Source organism: Vicugna pacos, chromosome 26 (genome assembly GCF_048564905.1).
Source record: "Vicugna pacos chromosome 26, VicPac4, whole genome shotgun sequence".
NCBI lineage: Eukaryota > Metazoa > Chordata > Mammalia > Artiodactyla > Camelidae > Vicugna > Vicugna pacos.
This window is the reverse complement of record NC_133012.1, coordinates 18854293-18872968: the sequence shown is the minus strand read 5'-3', so window position 1 is coordinate 18872968 and position 18676 is coordinate 18854293. Positions and strand designations below refer to the sequence as shown.

The following is an 18676-nucleotide window of genomic DNA, read 5'->3' as shown; positions in this document are numbered from 1 at the left end:
TTTTTAAAGCCTTCCACAATCTGAGGTACAAATATGCACAAATGCTCACCTCCAAGATGCTGTAGTCAGTCCCCCGAGCATACATGACAACCGCATGAGCAGAATACGTCCGCAGCCTCATGGTCAGCTTCATCTCCAACTTGTTTTCATTTTCCATTAGACGGTATTTCACAAAGCTGTTCCCAGTAAACGTTATGGATGAACTGCCTGTGAATCAAGGAGGAAAGAATAAATCAGATCCAAGTTTAAGCATATTCTGAAGAGGGTGAACAAATCTACCCCCACCCCAACAGATCCAAGTTTTGAACCCAAGATTGCAACAGTGTAACATTCAATTCAGTGGGAAATGTCTATCTGCTTAACAAAGAGCACAGCATGACTGGATCTCCACTTAGAATAAATTAGACTACTGTATCACAGAGAAATCAATTCTAAAATAATGAAAGATCTAAACATAAAATATCCAATATAAACTACTAGAAAACAATCTAGGAAAATATTTACATAGCCTCAAGGTGGTTTGGGAGACCCTCTCAAACAAGATATAAAACAATCCTCACTCTTCAAAAATGATGAAGATATCCATCCAGAGATGAAAAGTGTTATGTAAAAGTATGCAGAAGCAACAAAATAAAAATTAAACAAATCAAAAGATCAGCAATACAGAGAGCAGGATGCAGATCATGTTAATACTCGTAACACACAAAGAGCTCCACACATTAAAAAGAACAAACAGACAAATAACCCAGACAATCAAGCAAAGCGTATGAACAGGCCAGTCACAGAAGAGGACGTGGTAACAGGCAAGGAGTAAATGAAAAGACACCTTGCATAAGTAGCTAGGAAAAATGCAATTAAAATAATCAGATAATCATTTCATGCCCATTAGATGGCGGAATTCGTTTTTTTTATTGGAAACCTTCAACACTGGCAAGAGAATGGGGAATGAGACCTTCACACGTGAGTGGAAGAAACAGGAATGGGTACAACTTTTTTGGAAACTAATACACTAGTATATTTAAAAATTAAAAAGGTGCTTCATCTGACAGAGCTGAGTCCTGGTCTTACAATCTGCTGTACAGAAGTGAAAGCACCAACACGTGAGGACACACGCATGAGGATTCTTCTTTTCACGTAAGAAGATATAAGCTGAGTCTCCACACACGAGGACAATGCTGAATAAACGGTGGTGCAGCCAAGCCAGGGAAGGCTGTGCAGCCACCGAGAAGCACTGGGGCTTGGAAGGATGCTCATAATATCCCGCTAAGCAGAGGCAAAGAGGACTATGCTAGATATGATCACTTTTTAACTTCTTTAAAAAAAAAAAAAAAAGCAGAGTGTGAGAGAAAAAGAACAGTAAGTCTGTGCACATGGGATTATGTGTCTACGTGAGCTCTAGGGACAGAGAAGGAAGAACATCAAATTATTAACTCAGGTGAGTTGAAGAGAAGGGAAAAAGTTACTACTTTATTCTTTATTCATCATCTCTATGTCCGACTTGTTACAATAAACACACTTTACAATCCTTATGAACTCCAACAAAGAAGAAAATGGTAAGAAACATTGCAAGTCACTTTTTGAAAAAAAAAATAAAAGCATCCTTAATCACTGAGGCCTCACCTGGGCACTGACTAAACTTGCCACCTGGACAGACGCAGCTGTACGTCTCCTCTCTGGGATGAGCGACACATTCAGACCCTTCAGGGCATGGACTGTCTTCACACCCATGATGCACAAGTGGGCATTTTCCATCTTTGTTTAAAAAGAAGGGGGGGGGGGGAGAGCTAATTAATAGGAGTTTCAAGAAAACGACCTTTACTGTGCAGCCTTCGGAGGCTGCTCGTGAAGTATCTGCACCGTCTGTTTCCACAGACGTCCGTGTGTTACCTTTGCAGAGGCACACAGCTGTCCTCCGGTGGCGGGGAGTCACAAAACTCAGTCTGGCCGTGCTATGCGTGGACATCACATTTTCGTCCACAGACACCTTCTCGTCACAGAATTTCCACGGGCAATCCAGTCCTGCACAGAGCTTCTGGAATACATCCAATATCCTCACACCGATGATCTCCTCAATATCAGTCACGGAAGAATTAATCTTGTGCAGAAGAAGTTTTGTGGAAACCTGGGCGCCACCTGACTTCTCTACAAAAAGCAAGACGTCCAGGTGTGGATGCGGCTCAGAGGGCTGCAGACTAACGATCTGAATGTCGTTCCTTCTCACACCCAGGATGTTCCGCAAAGCTCGCTGGAAGTTGCGCCAATAGTCGCCCACGAACTCTTCCGGGGTGAGGTTGGCAAAGCGGATAGCGATGGTCTGGTTCAGCATCTCCTGGGTCACCTGTCGGATGTGCACCATGATGTCAGCCGCCGTCGTAAACCTCCCATCCGTCACGCTGACGTTGAGGAGGTACTGCCCGATGTCCAGCTTCTTGTGGGCGATCAGCTTACCCCCCGTGCTGGACACAGAGAAGAGGTTGTCCATCTGGGGGTCTAGACTGTAGGTTAACGTGTCATACACGTCTTGGTCGGTCGCGTGGACCTTCCCAATGACACCACCCGAGTACTCCTCTCCAAAAGCAGTGATGAAGATCTCCAGGGGCAAGATCGCAGGAGGATAGATGCTCTCTTCAACGACCCTAATGTCAACGTACGTCAGAGACGACAGCGGAGGCTTTCCATTATCTGCCACCTACACGGACGGGGGAAAATAAATCACCTTCATCTTTGTTTACAGCTTCTTAGTAAAAATGTATTTTTGTTGTTCGAGTTCCAAAATACTATCAATTGTCAGATGCTTAATCTGCCACGTGAGCATTATCAAGGACAGGATAAACAGCTCTTTTTGGCTTTTTCACTGATTCATATTGAAATTCAGCTCCACCAATGTCTGTGATAAAGTCACCGAACAAATAAATAAGCCTCAAAGTGTTTTGGGATAAAAATAAAGATCTGACAAAAAACAAAAAACGCCCCTCATTCTAATTCAGTTTTGTCTTCTCATGAAACGTAAACTGTTTACATCTGAGAAGAAAACCACCAAAAGCAGGAATCCACAATAAAATCATAAAGAGAGGCTGTCATACCTTAACGTGCAGTAAGTAATGATCTTTCACTTTCCTATTTAAGGCAGCCGAGGTCAGGAGGACTCCCTGCTGGTTGACTTCAAATGTGCCATCCTCGTTTCCACCCACAATGCTGAAGGAGAAGGGCGGGCCGTTGTGAGAGGAGTCCCTGTCGGTCACGGCCAGCTGCAGCACGCGGAACCCCACCGGCTTGTTCTCCTGCGCAGAGTGAGGGAACCACACAGCTGTCAACACCACCTCACCGCACAGGCACGCTTTCTATCAGACGGAACATACAGAAAACAGACTTTGCTGCTCCATCTGAAAGGAGGAGAGAGAGGGTGGCAGTGATGGGGAGGAGGGAAGGGAGAAGGGGGGAAAGGAAGGACGGTGAGAAGAAAGGTGTGGGGGAGGTGGGGGAGGGGTGGGGGAGGCAGGACGGGTGTCTGGAGGGGGAGGGGAGGGAGGGCCAAGGAGGAAACGCAAGGGTGAAGAATCAAGCTATGAGAACAGCTTAAAAACCGAAGCACAAAAAGAAGAGAGAGAAAAGCACCTGGGGAAGGACCATCGTTTAGTATAGATGGAGACCCCCGTAATGTCACTCTTCCCATTTTTCTAAAAAGCAGTCTTTGGAAAAGAAAGAAACTTCAGAGGAACAACTGAGGCCACTGAGGGAGCTCATGTGAACAGGGGGGCACTGACTGGAGCTCACCTGGATGATGAGGCTGTGGTTCTCCTTGGAGAAGACGGGGGCGTTGTCGTTGACGTCAGACACGTCGATGTTCACGGTGGTCGTGTTGACCCTGGGGGGACTGCCGTTGTCAGAAGCCTGCACGGTGAGCGTGTAACCTGAAATCTTTCCGGGGAAGAGACAGAGAGAATGCGCGTCATCTCCACGAGCCCCGAGAACAGGGCACACCCTGCAGTGTGCCTCGGCCCACCTGGAGAGGCACATCTGTGTCCTGTAGGTGGGCGACTCCCTCACCTACAGACAAGCACCCTGCAACTGACTGTTTGCGAAACGGAATGTATTTGCCCAACAGAAAAAGTTACTATGAGCGCTGAGAACCTGACGATACTCAAAAACATACCCATTCCGTTAAACCATTCTAAGTTTAAAAACTTGCAGACTAACAGAAACTTAAGACAGAAAAGTAATACACATGATGAGAAAACATGGTAACAGAGCTCAAAGGCTGCCGCGTTAGTGATGGCAGGGAAGGCAACGTCCCTAAGGCCCGAATGTGACTCTCAGCCACAAGTCTGAGGACAGACACCAGCCGCCGCCCACCCCCAGCTGCTTGGTCATTTTTAACATCTCAGGACACTCCAGACCACCCTCCCCAACACCTGGACTGCAGCAACTGTCTACATCTCTTAAGATTCCCTCTTCGTGACTTCCTGCAAAATTAAGTGAATTATGAGGCAGCCTCTCCTCCAGAATGAGCAGCGGACGGGGCCAGGAAGCTGGCTAACCCCAGAGCAGTGCTGCAGGGTGTTGCCCTGCAGGATATTCCAACAAAAGGAGGGCAGCTTGGCTTGGGAACCCTGCGGCCTCTCTTCTGCTCACTCACAATGGACATTAGTATATGAAAGGATTTGAGAAGTTCTTCGTCAAAAATACTAAACTGTGTTCTGCCCAGCAGGATTGCAAACCTAAGCACAAGCGTCATGCTTCTGAATCTCTTGGAGAGTCCCTGCTCAAAAATAAACGGTCAGAAAAAGAGAGAGTTGAGACTTGACTGAAATAGCTCATCACTATCTTCCCAAATTCCTCTAATCTCGATTAAGCCACTATTCTCCTGAAATTACAGTCTGTATTATCATCAATGCCCTTCTAATTCCCCAAACCAAGGCTCCCTCACTTTTCCTTCACTTCACCTGCTCTGGGGCAGCTCCCTTCCCGTCTGTGGGAGCAGATGAGTAAGTGGAGGGGTGGACGGATGGACGGAGTGGGGCGGGGGGAGGGACGGGCAGAGGCAGCCTGGCTTGCCTCTCTCCTCATCTGCCCACAGTTATCTCAATACCCAGATCACTTCCCTAGTCATCTCCAGAGGCAGGTGTAACAGCCGTGCCTCCAACTTTCAAGTCTCTTAAGTTTGATTAAATCTCCCAATCCTGACTGAATAATTTTACTTCAGTATGCCATTTTCCTCTGAAAACCAGTACAAGGAAAACCACATCCGACCACCTCTCCCGGGCTAAGTTTACACCCTGCGACCGACCTCCCTGTACCGGCCAGTCACCGCAAGACTGAAACAGTCGCGCCATCGGCCACCACGGCTGCCTTGGCTCGGTGGGTCCCGTTTCCTTTACAGAGTTTCTGCGTTTGTCTTTTCATTCAACTGTCACCGCTACTTTCCTAGTTCGGGCTCTTCCTGCCTCATAATGATGAACTGTCACTGTCCTCCCACCTCCCTGGTCTCTCACTGCTCTGAGCAACCCTGAGACCTACTGAAGGACTCGTCTTCCAGAACCACCTGCCCGAACTGTCTCACCTAGACTCACAGGCATCGGTAACTGCCCACTGCCTGCAGCTCCGGGCCCAACCTGGTTTTGTCTGCGGCCCTTAATCTGTTTCTGAAACACTTAATCCAACTTTTCTCCCTCAGTTGCTGTTATGACCCCTCCACTCCACCACAACTGAATAAAATCCCCAACACACATCCCTGGTCGCCTCCCTCCATCCTGTGTTCAAGTCGTTCCTCACGGGGAATCCGCATCTCTCAACACTACAGTTCTCCAAATCTCTGCCATTATTTCACATCCAGTGTCTAGCTCCATGAAGCATCTCAAAACCCTGGCACCAACAGTAATTTCGTCCTGAATACAAACTTTTATTATCCAAACTTCATATTAGTCTGAAACACATCACATATCCTGGAGATTTTCATAGTGCAACTGCTTTTCAAGTATTTCTATGGTGCTTGTCAGGTCCTGAGAACAAGGCTGGTTTGACCCTTCTGACACTTTCTAAAATGTCAGCAGAGGTGGATACAAGGCACTTCCAACCGCTGATCTGATAATCTGTGAACAATTTAAGTCCGATTTCTCCACTTACTGCTTCCCGGTCTAGAAGTTTGGTCACTTTCACTTCTCCCCTGGCAGGGTCGATTGTGAACGGACTCCCCTGATTGCCATCGATAATCGAATAGTGGATGTGGCTGTTTGAAGGTCCGTCAGCATCATCTGCCAAAACCTAGAAAATACCAGGCTCTGGTTTAGCAGACGGGTAAGGCAGGGACAGAGGTCTGTTAAGCAAATTTCTGCTATCACTAGCCAGCTGTTTTAAGGCAATTATTCATGACAGAGTCAGTAACTAGACTAACAAAGGACATTTCTTTATCTTCAAATTATTTTCAAGCACAGCCACTACAAAAACTGGATCAATCTCACTAAAAACTCTTGCAAAGACCCGGAAGAAAACTGTCGGGGAAAACGGACGGACCGTAATGACAGACTGTTCAAGAACAGCGTCTTCACTGATCACCGCTGCGTAGGTGTCCTGGCTGAACACTGGGGTGTTGTCGTTGATGTCTGTTACGTTAATGTTCACAGTTGCAACGTCACTTAGGGAAGGCGTGCCTCCATCAGTGGCTTCCACAGTCAGGTAGTACTCATGGGAGCTTTCATAGTCCAGGTTCTCAATGATGAATATGGCCCCTAAACAGAAAACCAAAATTACTTCCAGTGCTTTAGAATGCCACCACTTTCTCCTCCTGTGACGGAAATAGACAAACACTTCTAGACAAATTAAATCTTCAATGATTTACATACCTTTTATGTATGTTTTCTGATTTCTTAATTCAACAATTGAAACATGAATTTGCCCATCGTTGGGACCTTATATATTTCTCTTCACTATTTTCCTGATATTCTTTGTGATAAATTGTTTTCCTAGTCAGTACTACTTGCATCCCTGCTATAAAAATAATTAATGTCTTATCTCTTCTTAACTACAGTTTATTACAGACTTTAATAAAATAAAAAGAAAACATAAAAATTCTATTCTTTGGCCTTCTGTGTCCTTTTCCGTCTCATACTTTCTTTCACAGAAATGCACATCCTTTTTAATAATCTCTAGAATAACTATATCCTATTATTAAAAAAAAATCCCTTTCTGATTTAGCAATTTCTTTGATTTAATAATCCCTTTAAACTCTCTCCTGTTCACTCCGTTATATTCTACTTGAAGAATCCTCAAAATAACAATTTTATGATATGTGTTAAAGTACATTTTAAAATAGCATCATCACACAGCTACCTTTCAGCTGAAATAGTCACATACAATTGAAAACAGTTTGAATGGAGCCATGTTTTATAGTGCTCTAAGACTCAGCTATTTTAGAGGACAGATGAGCAAGACTACAGAAGTACTGATGCAGCGAGAGTCAAGAGCTCCAATGACTTCTGACCTTGCTGGCAGTCACTCAGGAAGTGACTCAGTCCAAGTGCTTTGACTGCTGTATGTAACAACCACAGTGAAGAAGTCAATGTAATGAATGATCAGATGCCCTCTACTGAAACTAAGAGCAAAGAGAGTCAAACTACTGTTTCACCTGGGAAGCGACTTCACACAAGATCGCGTGGGGCATTAAAAGGCGCCATTATGCAAAAGCTTCTACTACCTTCCACTCTTTATCTTTACTGATTTACTACATCTTATAACTTTACTAAACTACCAGAGGATGATGTTTTAATTTCCTATTTTAAGTTTTTCTGCTGACAGTTATAACAGATATGCCAGAAATGTATTTTATTATGTAGAACTATTGTTTAAAGTCTTCTAAACCACTCTGAATCCCACTTAAAATAACAACACAAAGAAAACTGGAGTTTTATGTGTAGAGTATCTATTGACCTCTATGACCAGTCAGTTTGCATCAGGCAAAGTGCTGAGGTCTAGTCTTCTTGGCAGAATAAAGGGCTTCCTCCCGTCTGCCTGGTAGGTTACCTGTTATAGAATCTATGCTGAATTTTCCATGTTCGTTTCCACTAATTATTGAGTAGGTGATCTCTGCATTGGCTTCAATATCTCGACTTGCTGCATACACTTGAAGAACTTCTGTTCCGATAAGAACGTCCTCAGACACCGTGGCACCGTATTCACGGTATTCAAACACGGGTGGGTTGTCATTTATGTCCAAAACAGATACAACCACAGTGCCGGTGGCTGTTAATCTCCTTGGCAAACCATGATCTACAGCTCTCAAAGTAAGGGTGTACACTGCCTGCAGCTCTCTATCCAGAGGCTTTTCCAACTGAATGATCCCAGATAATTCATTGATGGAGAATTGCCCATCAGCAGAGTTAACCAACAAGTAGGAGATCTTCCGATTCAATCCTGTCAAGACATGACATTGTGTCAGAATGTTTTATTTCAAGAAATTTAAACAAATTTTTTTGAAAAAACACGTACCATATATATGAAAAAGGGAAAATGCTAATAATATACATTATTTTGAAATTCTTATGACTATGATATTTAAAAAGTAAACTTTTAGATTAACAGTTCACTGCTTTTAAACAAATGTAAATATAATTTCATAGTTATCTGCGTTTTAAGACTATGTTATATAGGAACTTATGCTATAATACCCGGCAGATCTTTTAAATGAAGCCTATTTAGCATTTAGCTTCATTGAAGAAGATTTACTAGAAAAGTAACATCTTTGCTATTCTTCTAATTGTTTGGTAGTGGTATAACTGAAGAAGTTACTTTTATTCTCTGCTTTCAAAATGCTACGAATATATATACCCTAGAGTCTTATTTTCTCCATAAAAATTTTGAAACTTCTGTAAAATTAGAACAATTTAGCATTTGCTTCTGTTATGTTCCTATGATATTAAATCTCTTTGTCACTAATGGTTTATACACAAAAAATAACACTTCACTAACTAATTCAACGGGATATAAAGATCAGTTAATCCCATCACTGACCAGAATCTTGGGGGCATGACAGTAAGTTCACTGGGCACAATTTTGAGGCTTCAAATATTCATTAAAAATGAATTCATTATTCTAAAGATTTCACTCCACTTTTAATGCAAACACAACAATGATTCAACACACATGAGGTAGGATACACGAGGTGTGGGTGTGTTTTAAATAGAGGCTCGTGAGGTTGTAGAGCATAGCTTGAAGGCAAAAGCATCATCTGGGCGGTACCTGCATCTGCATCTGTGGCCTGCACCCTGGTCAGCAGCGTGCCAGGCTCCGTGTTCTCGAACACGGTGATGGTGTAAGGGTCAGCAGAGAACTCGGGGGCGTTGTCATTCACATCCTCTAATGTGAGCACAATATTAGCTTGACAGAACCTTCCTCCTCCATCCGTGGCCTTGAACAGAAGATTATAAACTGCTTGTTCCTCGCGATCGAGGGGGGCTGATGTTTTCAGCTCTCCTAAAAACAAACAGAAATAAATGGACTTGCTTGAGATTGAATATGTGAACTGCACCAGTGCATCTTCTTTCTTCCCCTTTTCTCTTAAGTTTACAAAATCCGAGTAACAGCCTTCCTTTGGAGAACGATTTTACCAGTGGTGAGTAGACAGCGGCAGCAGCCCTCTAGGTTGGAGGTTTTTAAACCCTGCCAGGGGCCAGCTGTCAGTCATACAGGTCTCAAGGCCAGGGCCTCTTGCATTACATATAATGTTGAAAAGCGAAAGAGCTACTACCAATTTACCAAATTCACAATATTTTTAAATTGGCTCAAAAATTAGATTCATATGCTTCTAATTAATGTGGGGGGAGCCTAATAGAAAACTGTTACTTGACCTTCAGTTTAACAAAATACAAATTGTAAGAGAAAAACAATCCTAGAGGTTTAAAGACAAATAAAATATCACTAATCATTTTAAAGATTATACTAAGTTATACATTTACAGGCACAAATCCAAGAAAACCAAATATATATAAAATGGATAAAGTAGAAAGTTTGAAATATAGTTTAACTTCTGAGTTTTTTAAAAAGAAGTTGATACAAAGAACATTTTAAATCCTCAGTTCAAGTAGGTGATAATATTGTTGTTAATTTTTTATCTCACCCCCGATTTTACACATTAAATTGCCATTTACATTTCTGAAAGATGGCATTTTCATAGCATGAGAATCAATTTTACAAGAAGAAAATGTAATTTCAAATTTTCCGTGTGATCCAAGACAACCCACATACGTGACTTCGTCAGAACACAATTAGTTTTGCCCCCAAACCCCATCTTTACCTGTGTCTGGATTTAGTTTGAATTTTTCTGCACCTGTACCAAATAACGTGTAAGTAATTTCAGCGTTGGAACGGATGTCTGCATCTGTAGCAGACACCTGCATGATCAATTTCCCAGGAAAGGCATCTTCGGGAATCGTGTCCGAATACAAAGTCTACAAAAGATTTTAAACAGTATTAACATGCAATGTTAAAAGTTAACATGACTGCCAAGAAAGTACAGAATCATTTACCTTTGGTCACTGAACACATGGGAAACAACTGAAATTAAAATCCAAGGAGCTTCCAAAACTATTTTTCTTATAAAACACATTTAAAACAAAGGGGAGTCACGTAACAGTTAATGACTCCACACTGCTGAAGAGGCTGACCTGACATTTAACCTACAGGATGCTGAATACTTTATGCCCTTGATTTGGTTTCGTATTTAATTTAATGTAAATTCTGATGAGAAAATATACATAGCACTCCATATTTACCCCAAAATTAGAGATAATAAATGCCTGTTTACATTAGATCTACTTATTTTCAATGCAGGAGTTTTTTGTTTGCAATCAGTCTTAACACATAACCAAGCAACTGCAGCTGGAAGAGATGTGATCCCCCTGTCCTGGGAGAAGACAAAGACTGGCTGCGGGGTGGGGTGGGGAGGACAAGTGATGCTCAGGCCAGGGCTCTTCTACTCTCTGCTTCACCCCATCTCCCTGCAGACCTGACCTAATTCTCAAAGCACAGGGAACGGCTGTTCCCAGTTCTAACTACTTAGAATTCCAGGCCGTAAACCAAAATGTAAGACAAATATTTAAGACGCTGTTACATTTATTTTCTTAATATGAGCTCAATTTTAGGTGAACTACATTTCTGACTCATGAAACAGCATATTTTGCAATACTGATGATTTCAAATGATCTACTGTCTGAATTTTATGAATCCCCAAGATAACAGGGAAAAGTGCTAAAAAACAACAAAACACATTTAGTTTCTCTAAGTTACACACACACACACAACCCTCCCTTCCAGAAAATACTGTCATCAAAAACACAGACTGAAGTGAACTCCTCGTCCCTCAGAAGCTCCACTTTGCCCTCGACTGAACTCTAAGCGTCCCCTCCCCTGAGGACACGCTGGCCCTTCCGCTGCGCCACGTGACAGTCTCCAACTCCCCGTCCCCCCTCACACTCACTTCCCCTCCGCCAATTATCAGTTAGCCATCCACGCTGCCAAGGTTACATACCCATCCTCAACCTGGCCAACTCTGAACGTCTACACGACACATCTGACTGAACGTCCCAGGACCTCAAACGTAACAAATCTGAAACTGAACTCAACGGGCCTCCTCGAAAACCAATTCCCACTCCCGGCTTCTGGCTGGTCTTCCCCAGTCACTCCTGTGGGGAAACAGTGAAGTCCACCCTGACCTCACTCGCCTGCCGCGCTGTCTCCAGGCAGGACCAAGTGCCACCACCTTCCAGCTGCAGCGCCTTCTGTCCTTTCCTTCCCTCCGCACCTCGGCCCACCCTCTACTATGCCCCTGCCTCCACTCTCCTCATTTAAACGGACAGAACACCACCAAACTCGGCTTCTCCCAGGGATTCTCCGCTCATGTTGGCTCTGCCTTTCGAATGAGAAAGGATTCAGAGAGTCCCAGCTCTCCCCGGTCATGCCCTTCACAGCCCCTAAAATCCGGTTACTAACCTGCCCGCCCGCCCGCCCCACTGCCCGTCCACGACCTCTCCTAGTTCTCCCACCACCACCTCCCAAGGCGGGGCTTTGCCTCATCGTCCAGCTCCGGGGTCACCCTCGCCCTCGCTGAGCAACCTCGGGCAGGTGCAGAAGCCACACGGTAACCTCGCAGTGTCTCCAGTGTGCGGGAGCCGGTGCCCACAACACAGTCTGCGAAAGTACAACGGAGCTCTGTATCCAGACCTCCTGGCCTAGTATGTCCCCACAAAGACCCTCATCCCCAAATGAAGGGAACCTCTTCATGAAAACTTAAAAGAGTATGTTTAGAGTTAAATATAACCGCAATCAAAGGAGGTTTTTAAGCTATTCAGTGTTCCTCAGAAGTAGTTCTGAAGCTAACCCTTGCCCCATTTAACCTTCCCCTCTACTTAAACAGCAAGAGTTTACAATAGGAAACAGAGCTGAGTCACACCCCAGCACCACACGACAGTCCTCCTGAGAGGTTTAAGAAGAAATCTGAGTTCGTAGCATATAAACTTGAGGAAAGAGCAGCCTACCTTTTCACAAACGGGACTGTTGTCATTTGCATCGAGAACCTTCACTTCAACTATAGCTTTTGATGAGAAGGTCCCATCAGTCGCTGTGACAGTCAGCAGGTAACTGTCCCTCTTTTCCCTGTCGAGAGGCTTCTTCACGTAGACCTTCCACTCGTTCTGTATATTTTCAATAGCAAACTGCCCCAAAGGATCCCCGCCTATGAAATCAATGGCAGATGACAGTCAAATGTGACGAAATAAAAGAAGAAATAAGTAACAGGAGAAATGAATTGTGCAAACAATATATAATGTTGTAATTCAAAAGAGTTAAGTTTTTAAAGAAATTACATTTAAATTTGTTATATTACCTTTCAAACCATTTGTCAAAAAAGACCTCAAAAAACCAAAAAACAAAGCAAGCAGCATTAAAATGTATATTTAAACACAACAGTCAGCCAAATAAAATATAAAGACTGTCAGCAACACTTTAGCCTTTACTGAAACTATAGTTTTTTAAAAGAATTATTTTTTATACACTATGTATAAAAAGAGAATGAGTCATAAAAATCAAAAACAATCCAATAAACAAAGACAGGCTTTGCTTAGGCAAAGAACCTGAAACACAGCTTGAGAGGTGTTATTTCTACTTATTTTAGACACACTATAAATCATCCCTTTAACTCCCAATTTCCATAAAATGTGTATCTCAGAACTTGTACTTCTAATACAATCTTAAAAATTAAACCACTTAGTTTAAATGTGTTACCTGTTATGTAGTATGTGACCTGTCTGTTAATCTCTTCAGAATCAGCATCCGTGGTACTCAGGATGGCAATTACGCCACCTGGGGGATCATCTTCACTCACGGTCCCTTTATAAATCTCTGCCGTGAACCGTGGGGGACTATCGTTGACGTCGGTGACAGTAACGTCCACGATGGCTGTGGAGGAGAGCTGAACCTTCTCACCATGATCTGATGCAACAACCTTAATCTGGTAACTGTCTCTCTTTTCATGGTCAAGTTCCCTAAGGGTGGTAATCCAGCCCGTTTCCATGTTAATGGCAAAAGCTTCGATGACTTCCGCACTTTGTGACTGATCTAGACTATACATCACTTGGCCGTTGGTGCCTGAGTCTAGATCAGATGCCCTGATCTGGATGACTCTACTTCCCCCTGGCAGGTTTTCAACAATAAATGCCTCATACGGACTGGACTCCAGGATGGGGCTGTTGTCATTTGCATCTTTCACTTGGATACTAACATCTACAGAAGCCACGACCTCATAGTCCTCATGAGTGCAACGGGCAAGGATGGAGAACTGGTACCACTTGGTTGTCTCATGGTCAAGACTCTTCTCCAGTTTCAGTCTCCCACTCTGTCTGTCGATCACAAAGAACTCATCCCTATTACTCTCAGGGGTGTTCCCTTTGACGAGGCTGTAAAGGACAGTCCCGCTATGTTCTGCGCGGATGAGATCTATTTCTGTTCCAATAGGCACGTCTTCGGAAACTGTATAGGTGTAAAACGGTTCTGAAAATCTTGGAAGCCGCACTTCTGGCGGCAGTACTTTTACATAGACGGGAACAACAGACTCTCTGGGTGGAGCCCCGTTATCCACAGCTCTAACAAAGAAAGTGAAGACCTCATTTTCCAAGCCAATTAAGCTTTCCTTTGTAGTAATGATGCCAGACAGTCTGTTAATTTCCAAATTCTCTTTAACACTTTCAGAATCTGCCTCGATGGCATAGGTGACGTCGGCATTGGACCCCTCGTCGGCGTCACTCGCCAGAACTTTGATGACCGACGTCCCTTTGGGAGCATTGGACCCTATGTTCACCTCAAACTTGGTTGCTCGAAACTGTGGTGCATTGTCATTGTCATCTGTAAGGATGACATTAATGGTGCAGAAAGCAACTTTTCCTCCAGCATCCTTGGCCATGAAACGAACTGGGATTACTTTTTCCGCTGGGGTTTCTCGATCAAGTTTTTCTAAAGTAAAGATCTGTCCTCTCTCATTAGTGTAAAACCTGTCTCTGGCAAAGTCATTCACAATATGGTAAGTAACATGGCCAAAAATGCCCGAATCCCCATCAGTCGCTTTGACCTCAGTCACCAGGGTGTGCAAGGGAGCGTTTTCAGCCAGCTCCACTTCATATTCGTTCTGAAGAAAAACGGGACTGTGCAAATTGCCTCCAATCACAGTTATATGAACCTCAGCTGAACTTCTAAAAACTCCATCAGACACGGAAACCTGAAGGGTGTACGATGGCTTCAGGGCATGCCGGCGCAGGTTTGAGAGCGTAATGATTCCTGTCTTGCCGTCAATGACAAAATTCTTATGATCGTTGCCAGCCAGAATGGAATACTCCAACTTGTCTATGTCTGAACTGTCTGCATCATAGGCTTTTACACAGGTCACAAAATGCCCGTGGGCAGCATGCTCACTAATTTTGGCTTCATAAATCTGCTGGTCAAATAGTGGTGGGTGATCATTGAGGTCGGTGACATCGACTGTGACAATCACTTCGCTGCTCAGCGGGGGCATGCCACTATCAATAGCCCTTACGAAAATCTTGTGCTGCTGGGACCGCTCATAATCCAAAGTCCTAACCAGTGAAATGAGACCAGTGCCACTGTCGATGTGAAAATGATCATGACTCTTGCTATGATTCCCAAACATATGGTACGAAATCCCTCTGTTTGGTTCTGAATCGGAATCTGTTGCTCTGACTTGAACAACGGACGTTCCGATTACAGATGCCTCGGACAGGGTGGTGGCATAGGACTGCTGGACAAACACGGGAGGGTTATCATTGATGTCTTCCACGACGATGTCCACAAAAACTTCGGCATGAGCGCCAGTCAAGGAGTCAGTTGCTCGGATGCTCAGTTTATATGCTGGGTGGGACTCGAAGTCCAGAGGCGCTATGACATTTATAACTCCGGTGTTGAAGTTAATAGTAAACTGGCTGAAAGGATCGCCATCTGTGATGCTGTAGAACACCTTCAGCCCCTCCGGACTGTTGGCCTGTACGTGGACAACGGGGCTGTGCACCTGAATGTTCTCTGGGATCTCGGCGCTGTAGAAAGGCTTTTCAAACACAGGCATGGCTTTATTCATAACAGTAATGGGAACGATGACTTCAGCTGAAAAAGCCGGGTTTCCTCCATCTTTTGCAACCACTGTGACGAGATATTCTTTATTTAAGGTGTCAGGTTCAAACTGCTTTTTCAGCGTAAGTTCACCTGAGGATCCAATTTGGAAGTGCTCGTGGTGTTCCTTGAGGTAGTAATGCACATCCCCATTTCTGCCGGCGTCCCTGTCGATGGCAGTCACGGAGCGAATAACGTGGCCCACGGCGGTATCCACTTTGACAACAGCGTAGTATGGGAGGTTGACAAACACCGGTGCGTTGTCATTCTGGTCTTCCACAGTGACCTTCACGATGACGTGTGCCACCGCTGAAGGCTTATGCTCTTGTGTCACTTCCACGACCACGTCGAACAGCTCCTGCTGTTCACGATCAAACGGTATGCCGGTGGTCGACAGAACTCCAGAAGTGCGGCTGATTTTAAATCTGCGATCTGGGTTGAGGATCTGATAAAACAGGGGCTCGTTGATTGGATTCCCGAGAGCAGTAATGACAGCTAACGTTTTGGCTTCCGTGGAATTCTCTTTCACTACTGCAGAGTAGACATCCTGAGTAAACTTCAGCTGACTTTCTTTGCTTTCTTTCACGTTAATTTTCACAGAGGTAAAGCTTGCAAACCTGCCATCAGAAGCTCTGACAGCTAACTCATAGCGGCTCCGTAACTGAGTTGTGTTTTGCACAGTTATAGTACCAGTCTTGTGGTCCATTAAAAACTTCTCCCCGATGTTGCCTTCGCTGATGGAGTACATCAACTGTGAGAATGCACTTGAATCAGCATCAGTAGCATTTACTGTGATGACCTTTACTCCTCTGTATGTTGGCAACAAAAGAGATGCTTCATATAATGATCTGGAGAACACAGGAGGGCAGTCATTAATGTCAATTACATGTATAGTCACATTGGCTGCATATTCAGCAAATAAACGTGGTGTTCCCATGTCGTGCACCTGCACAGTAAAGTGAAAAGTACTTGTTTCTTCATAGTCCAAACTCAGTACCGTATGAATGGCACCAGTACTTGAATCAATAGCAAAATACTTGTGTATAGATGGTTCGACAATGTGATAAACAAGCAAAGCATTTGATTCTTTATCAGCATCAGTGGCTCGAATCACCAAGGGGACATTCTTGTCTGTTAGGACCACACTGTTAATTGAAGCTGATTCGCTAACGAGCCCCGTATATTCTGCCTGCGTGAAAACTGGCAAGTTGTCATTTTCATCCTGCAGATGCACTAGAACAGTTGTGTTCGTAGACAAACCAGCCATGTTAGTCCCTTGTATTGTCAATGCATAAACAGGCAGAGTTTCAAAGTCCAAAGCTTTCTGAGTGATGATGCTTCCAGAATGTGGATTAATATCAAAGGCATCCGCTACATTTCCATCTTTTATTTCATATACTACTGAAGACTGACTGTGGGCTGTCACCATTCCGACAAAACTCCCAACACTGATGGTTTCACTAATTTCAACAGAATATTCTTTGGATGTAAACTTGGGAGACGCGTTGTCGGCAATGGTGACAAAGATATGCACGGAAGTGATCTCACTCATCGGTGGGTTGCCTTTATCTGTAGCTTTTACCATTAAGTCATATTCGACTTGGTTACTTCGATCTAATTCTTTGGCAGTTTTTATAGAGCCCAAGATGGGATCGATCGTAAAAGAATTTCCGATGTTCCCTGCAAGGAGAAAAACAAGCATGTCAGAGAAAAACACAATGACCAACAGAAGCAGCAGCTGGAGATCACAAGAATAAAGGAATGTTTAAAGATTACATTCTGAAATCAAACAGAAATTTGGGGGTTATCAATATTTGAATGGAACTTATTTCATTCAACACGTCTCATTTTGGCACTTGTTTTCATTTTGACCCACCTAAAATAAGGCAAACATCCAGTGTTGCCCATAAATGATGAAAAGCAAGAACCAGAAGAAATATCTCTCTGCACCTAAAGCCAACACTCACTCTCTCTGGTTGAACGGGGAATGTATCATGAAAGGATCCGGTTTTCCTTCCATAAAGCAGTTAAGTTAATAATTTCCAAGAGTTCCTCAAAAACCCTTTGGGATATATTCATTTATCACTTGCAAATTCTCAAGATTCTTATTCACTATGAGAGGGAAGACTTCAATTAAATTCAGCAAGCTTCAAGAGAGTTGTCCCTTATTTTCAACATTCAGGGAATTGATGACTCAGCTTGTGTGTCATCTGCTCCACTTTTGGTTTTGAAGATTCCGATAATATTCCCTTCTAAATATTTTTTTTAGGTTAATTTATTCTCTAGGCGAGTGGTTCTGAACTGCAGGTGACTTCACCCAGAAGGGGACATTCAACAATGTCTGGACACATTCTCGGTCACCACTCTTCGTGTGCTAGAGACCCCGGGCGTGGCTAAACGTCTAACAATACACAGGAGAGCCCCCACACCAGAGAATGTTTTGGTCCAAAGTATCAATAGTGCTGAGGCTGAAAAACTCTAAGATAGTTTTACTTGCTTTCCTTTGGACCCTTCCCTGCTATGTTATCTACATGTATTTAGCTGGAAATGCAACTCCACAGTATTCCACAGTTTTGTACCATTGACTGAAATCTTTCTGAAGAAATCTGGGTCAGCAGTTTATTATCTTTTGATTCCTCCATGAACCCTTCATCCCTTTTCTGTTTTATAAACAAGAGCCCAGAATCATTCATTCTAGTCATAGAACTGAATTTATTTTCCCCAAATGAACTACTCAAAACAAAACTGACTTGCCACTTAACCACTTTCTCAAATTCTGTTTTCCCTTAGGTTTGCATTCAATGTGGCACTTCATAGACCCGGATGAACTCGGTGTGATTTGCAAACCAGAGGATTAACCAAGCACTCCTTTCTCCACATCATTACTACGAAACACTTCCTCTATAGCCTTCAATTCCTTTCTTTAATACATTTTCCAAAACTCCACACTAGCTTTCTCTGAGGCCAAACCCAGTTTGGTTTTCATTAAGTCGGCCTGGCTCTGCGTCCAGGCCCCAAG

The 18676-nt window shown here is 43.6% G+C and overlaps 1 protein-coding gene across 4 annotated transcripts in view; it reads right to left on the bottom strand.

Annotated features, from left to right (window-relative positions):
• Window positions 1–18676, bottom strand: part of FAT1 (FAT atypical cadherin 1) — a 109123-nt gene that overhangs the window by 12544 nt on the left and 77903 nt on the right. For all 4 annotated transcript variants that reach the window (XR_001460211.3, XM_015249180.3, XM_015249182.3 and 1 more), the window contains exons 10-21: window positions 13270–17337; window positions 12525–12721; window positions 10286–10439; window positions 9232–9465; window positions 8017–8406; window positions 6511–6725; window positions 6124–6261; window positions 3775–3918; window positions 3084–3281; window positions 1888–2689; window positions 1621–1752; window positions 50–207 (exon numbers count right to left, since the gene is read on the bottom strand). Coding sequence is in view for 3 of the 4 variants with exons in the window: in XM_015249180.3 (XP_015104666.2) it covers window positions 50–207; window positions 1621–1752; window positions 1888–2689; window positions 3084–3281; window positions 3775–3918; window positions 6124–6261; window positions 6511–6725; window positions 8017–8406; window positions 9232–9465; window positions 10286–10439; window positions 12525–12721; window positions 13270–17337 (6830 nt within the window). In the remaining variant the exon portion in view is untranslated. The remainder of the gene's footprint in view (window positions 1–49; window positions 208–1620; window positions 1753–1887; window positions 2690–3083; window positions 3282–3774; window positions 3919–6123; window positions 6262–6510; window positions 6726–8016; window positions 8407–9231; window positions 9466–10285; window positions 10440–12524; window positions 12722–13269; window positions 17338–18676) is intronic.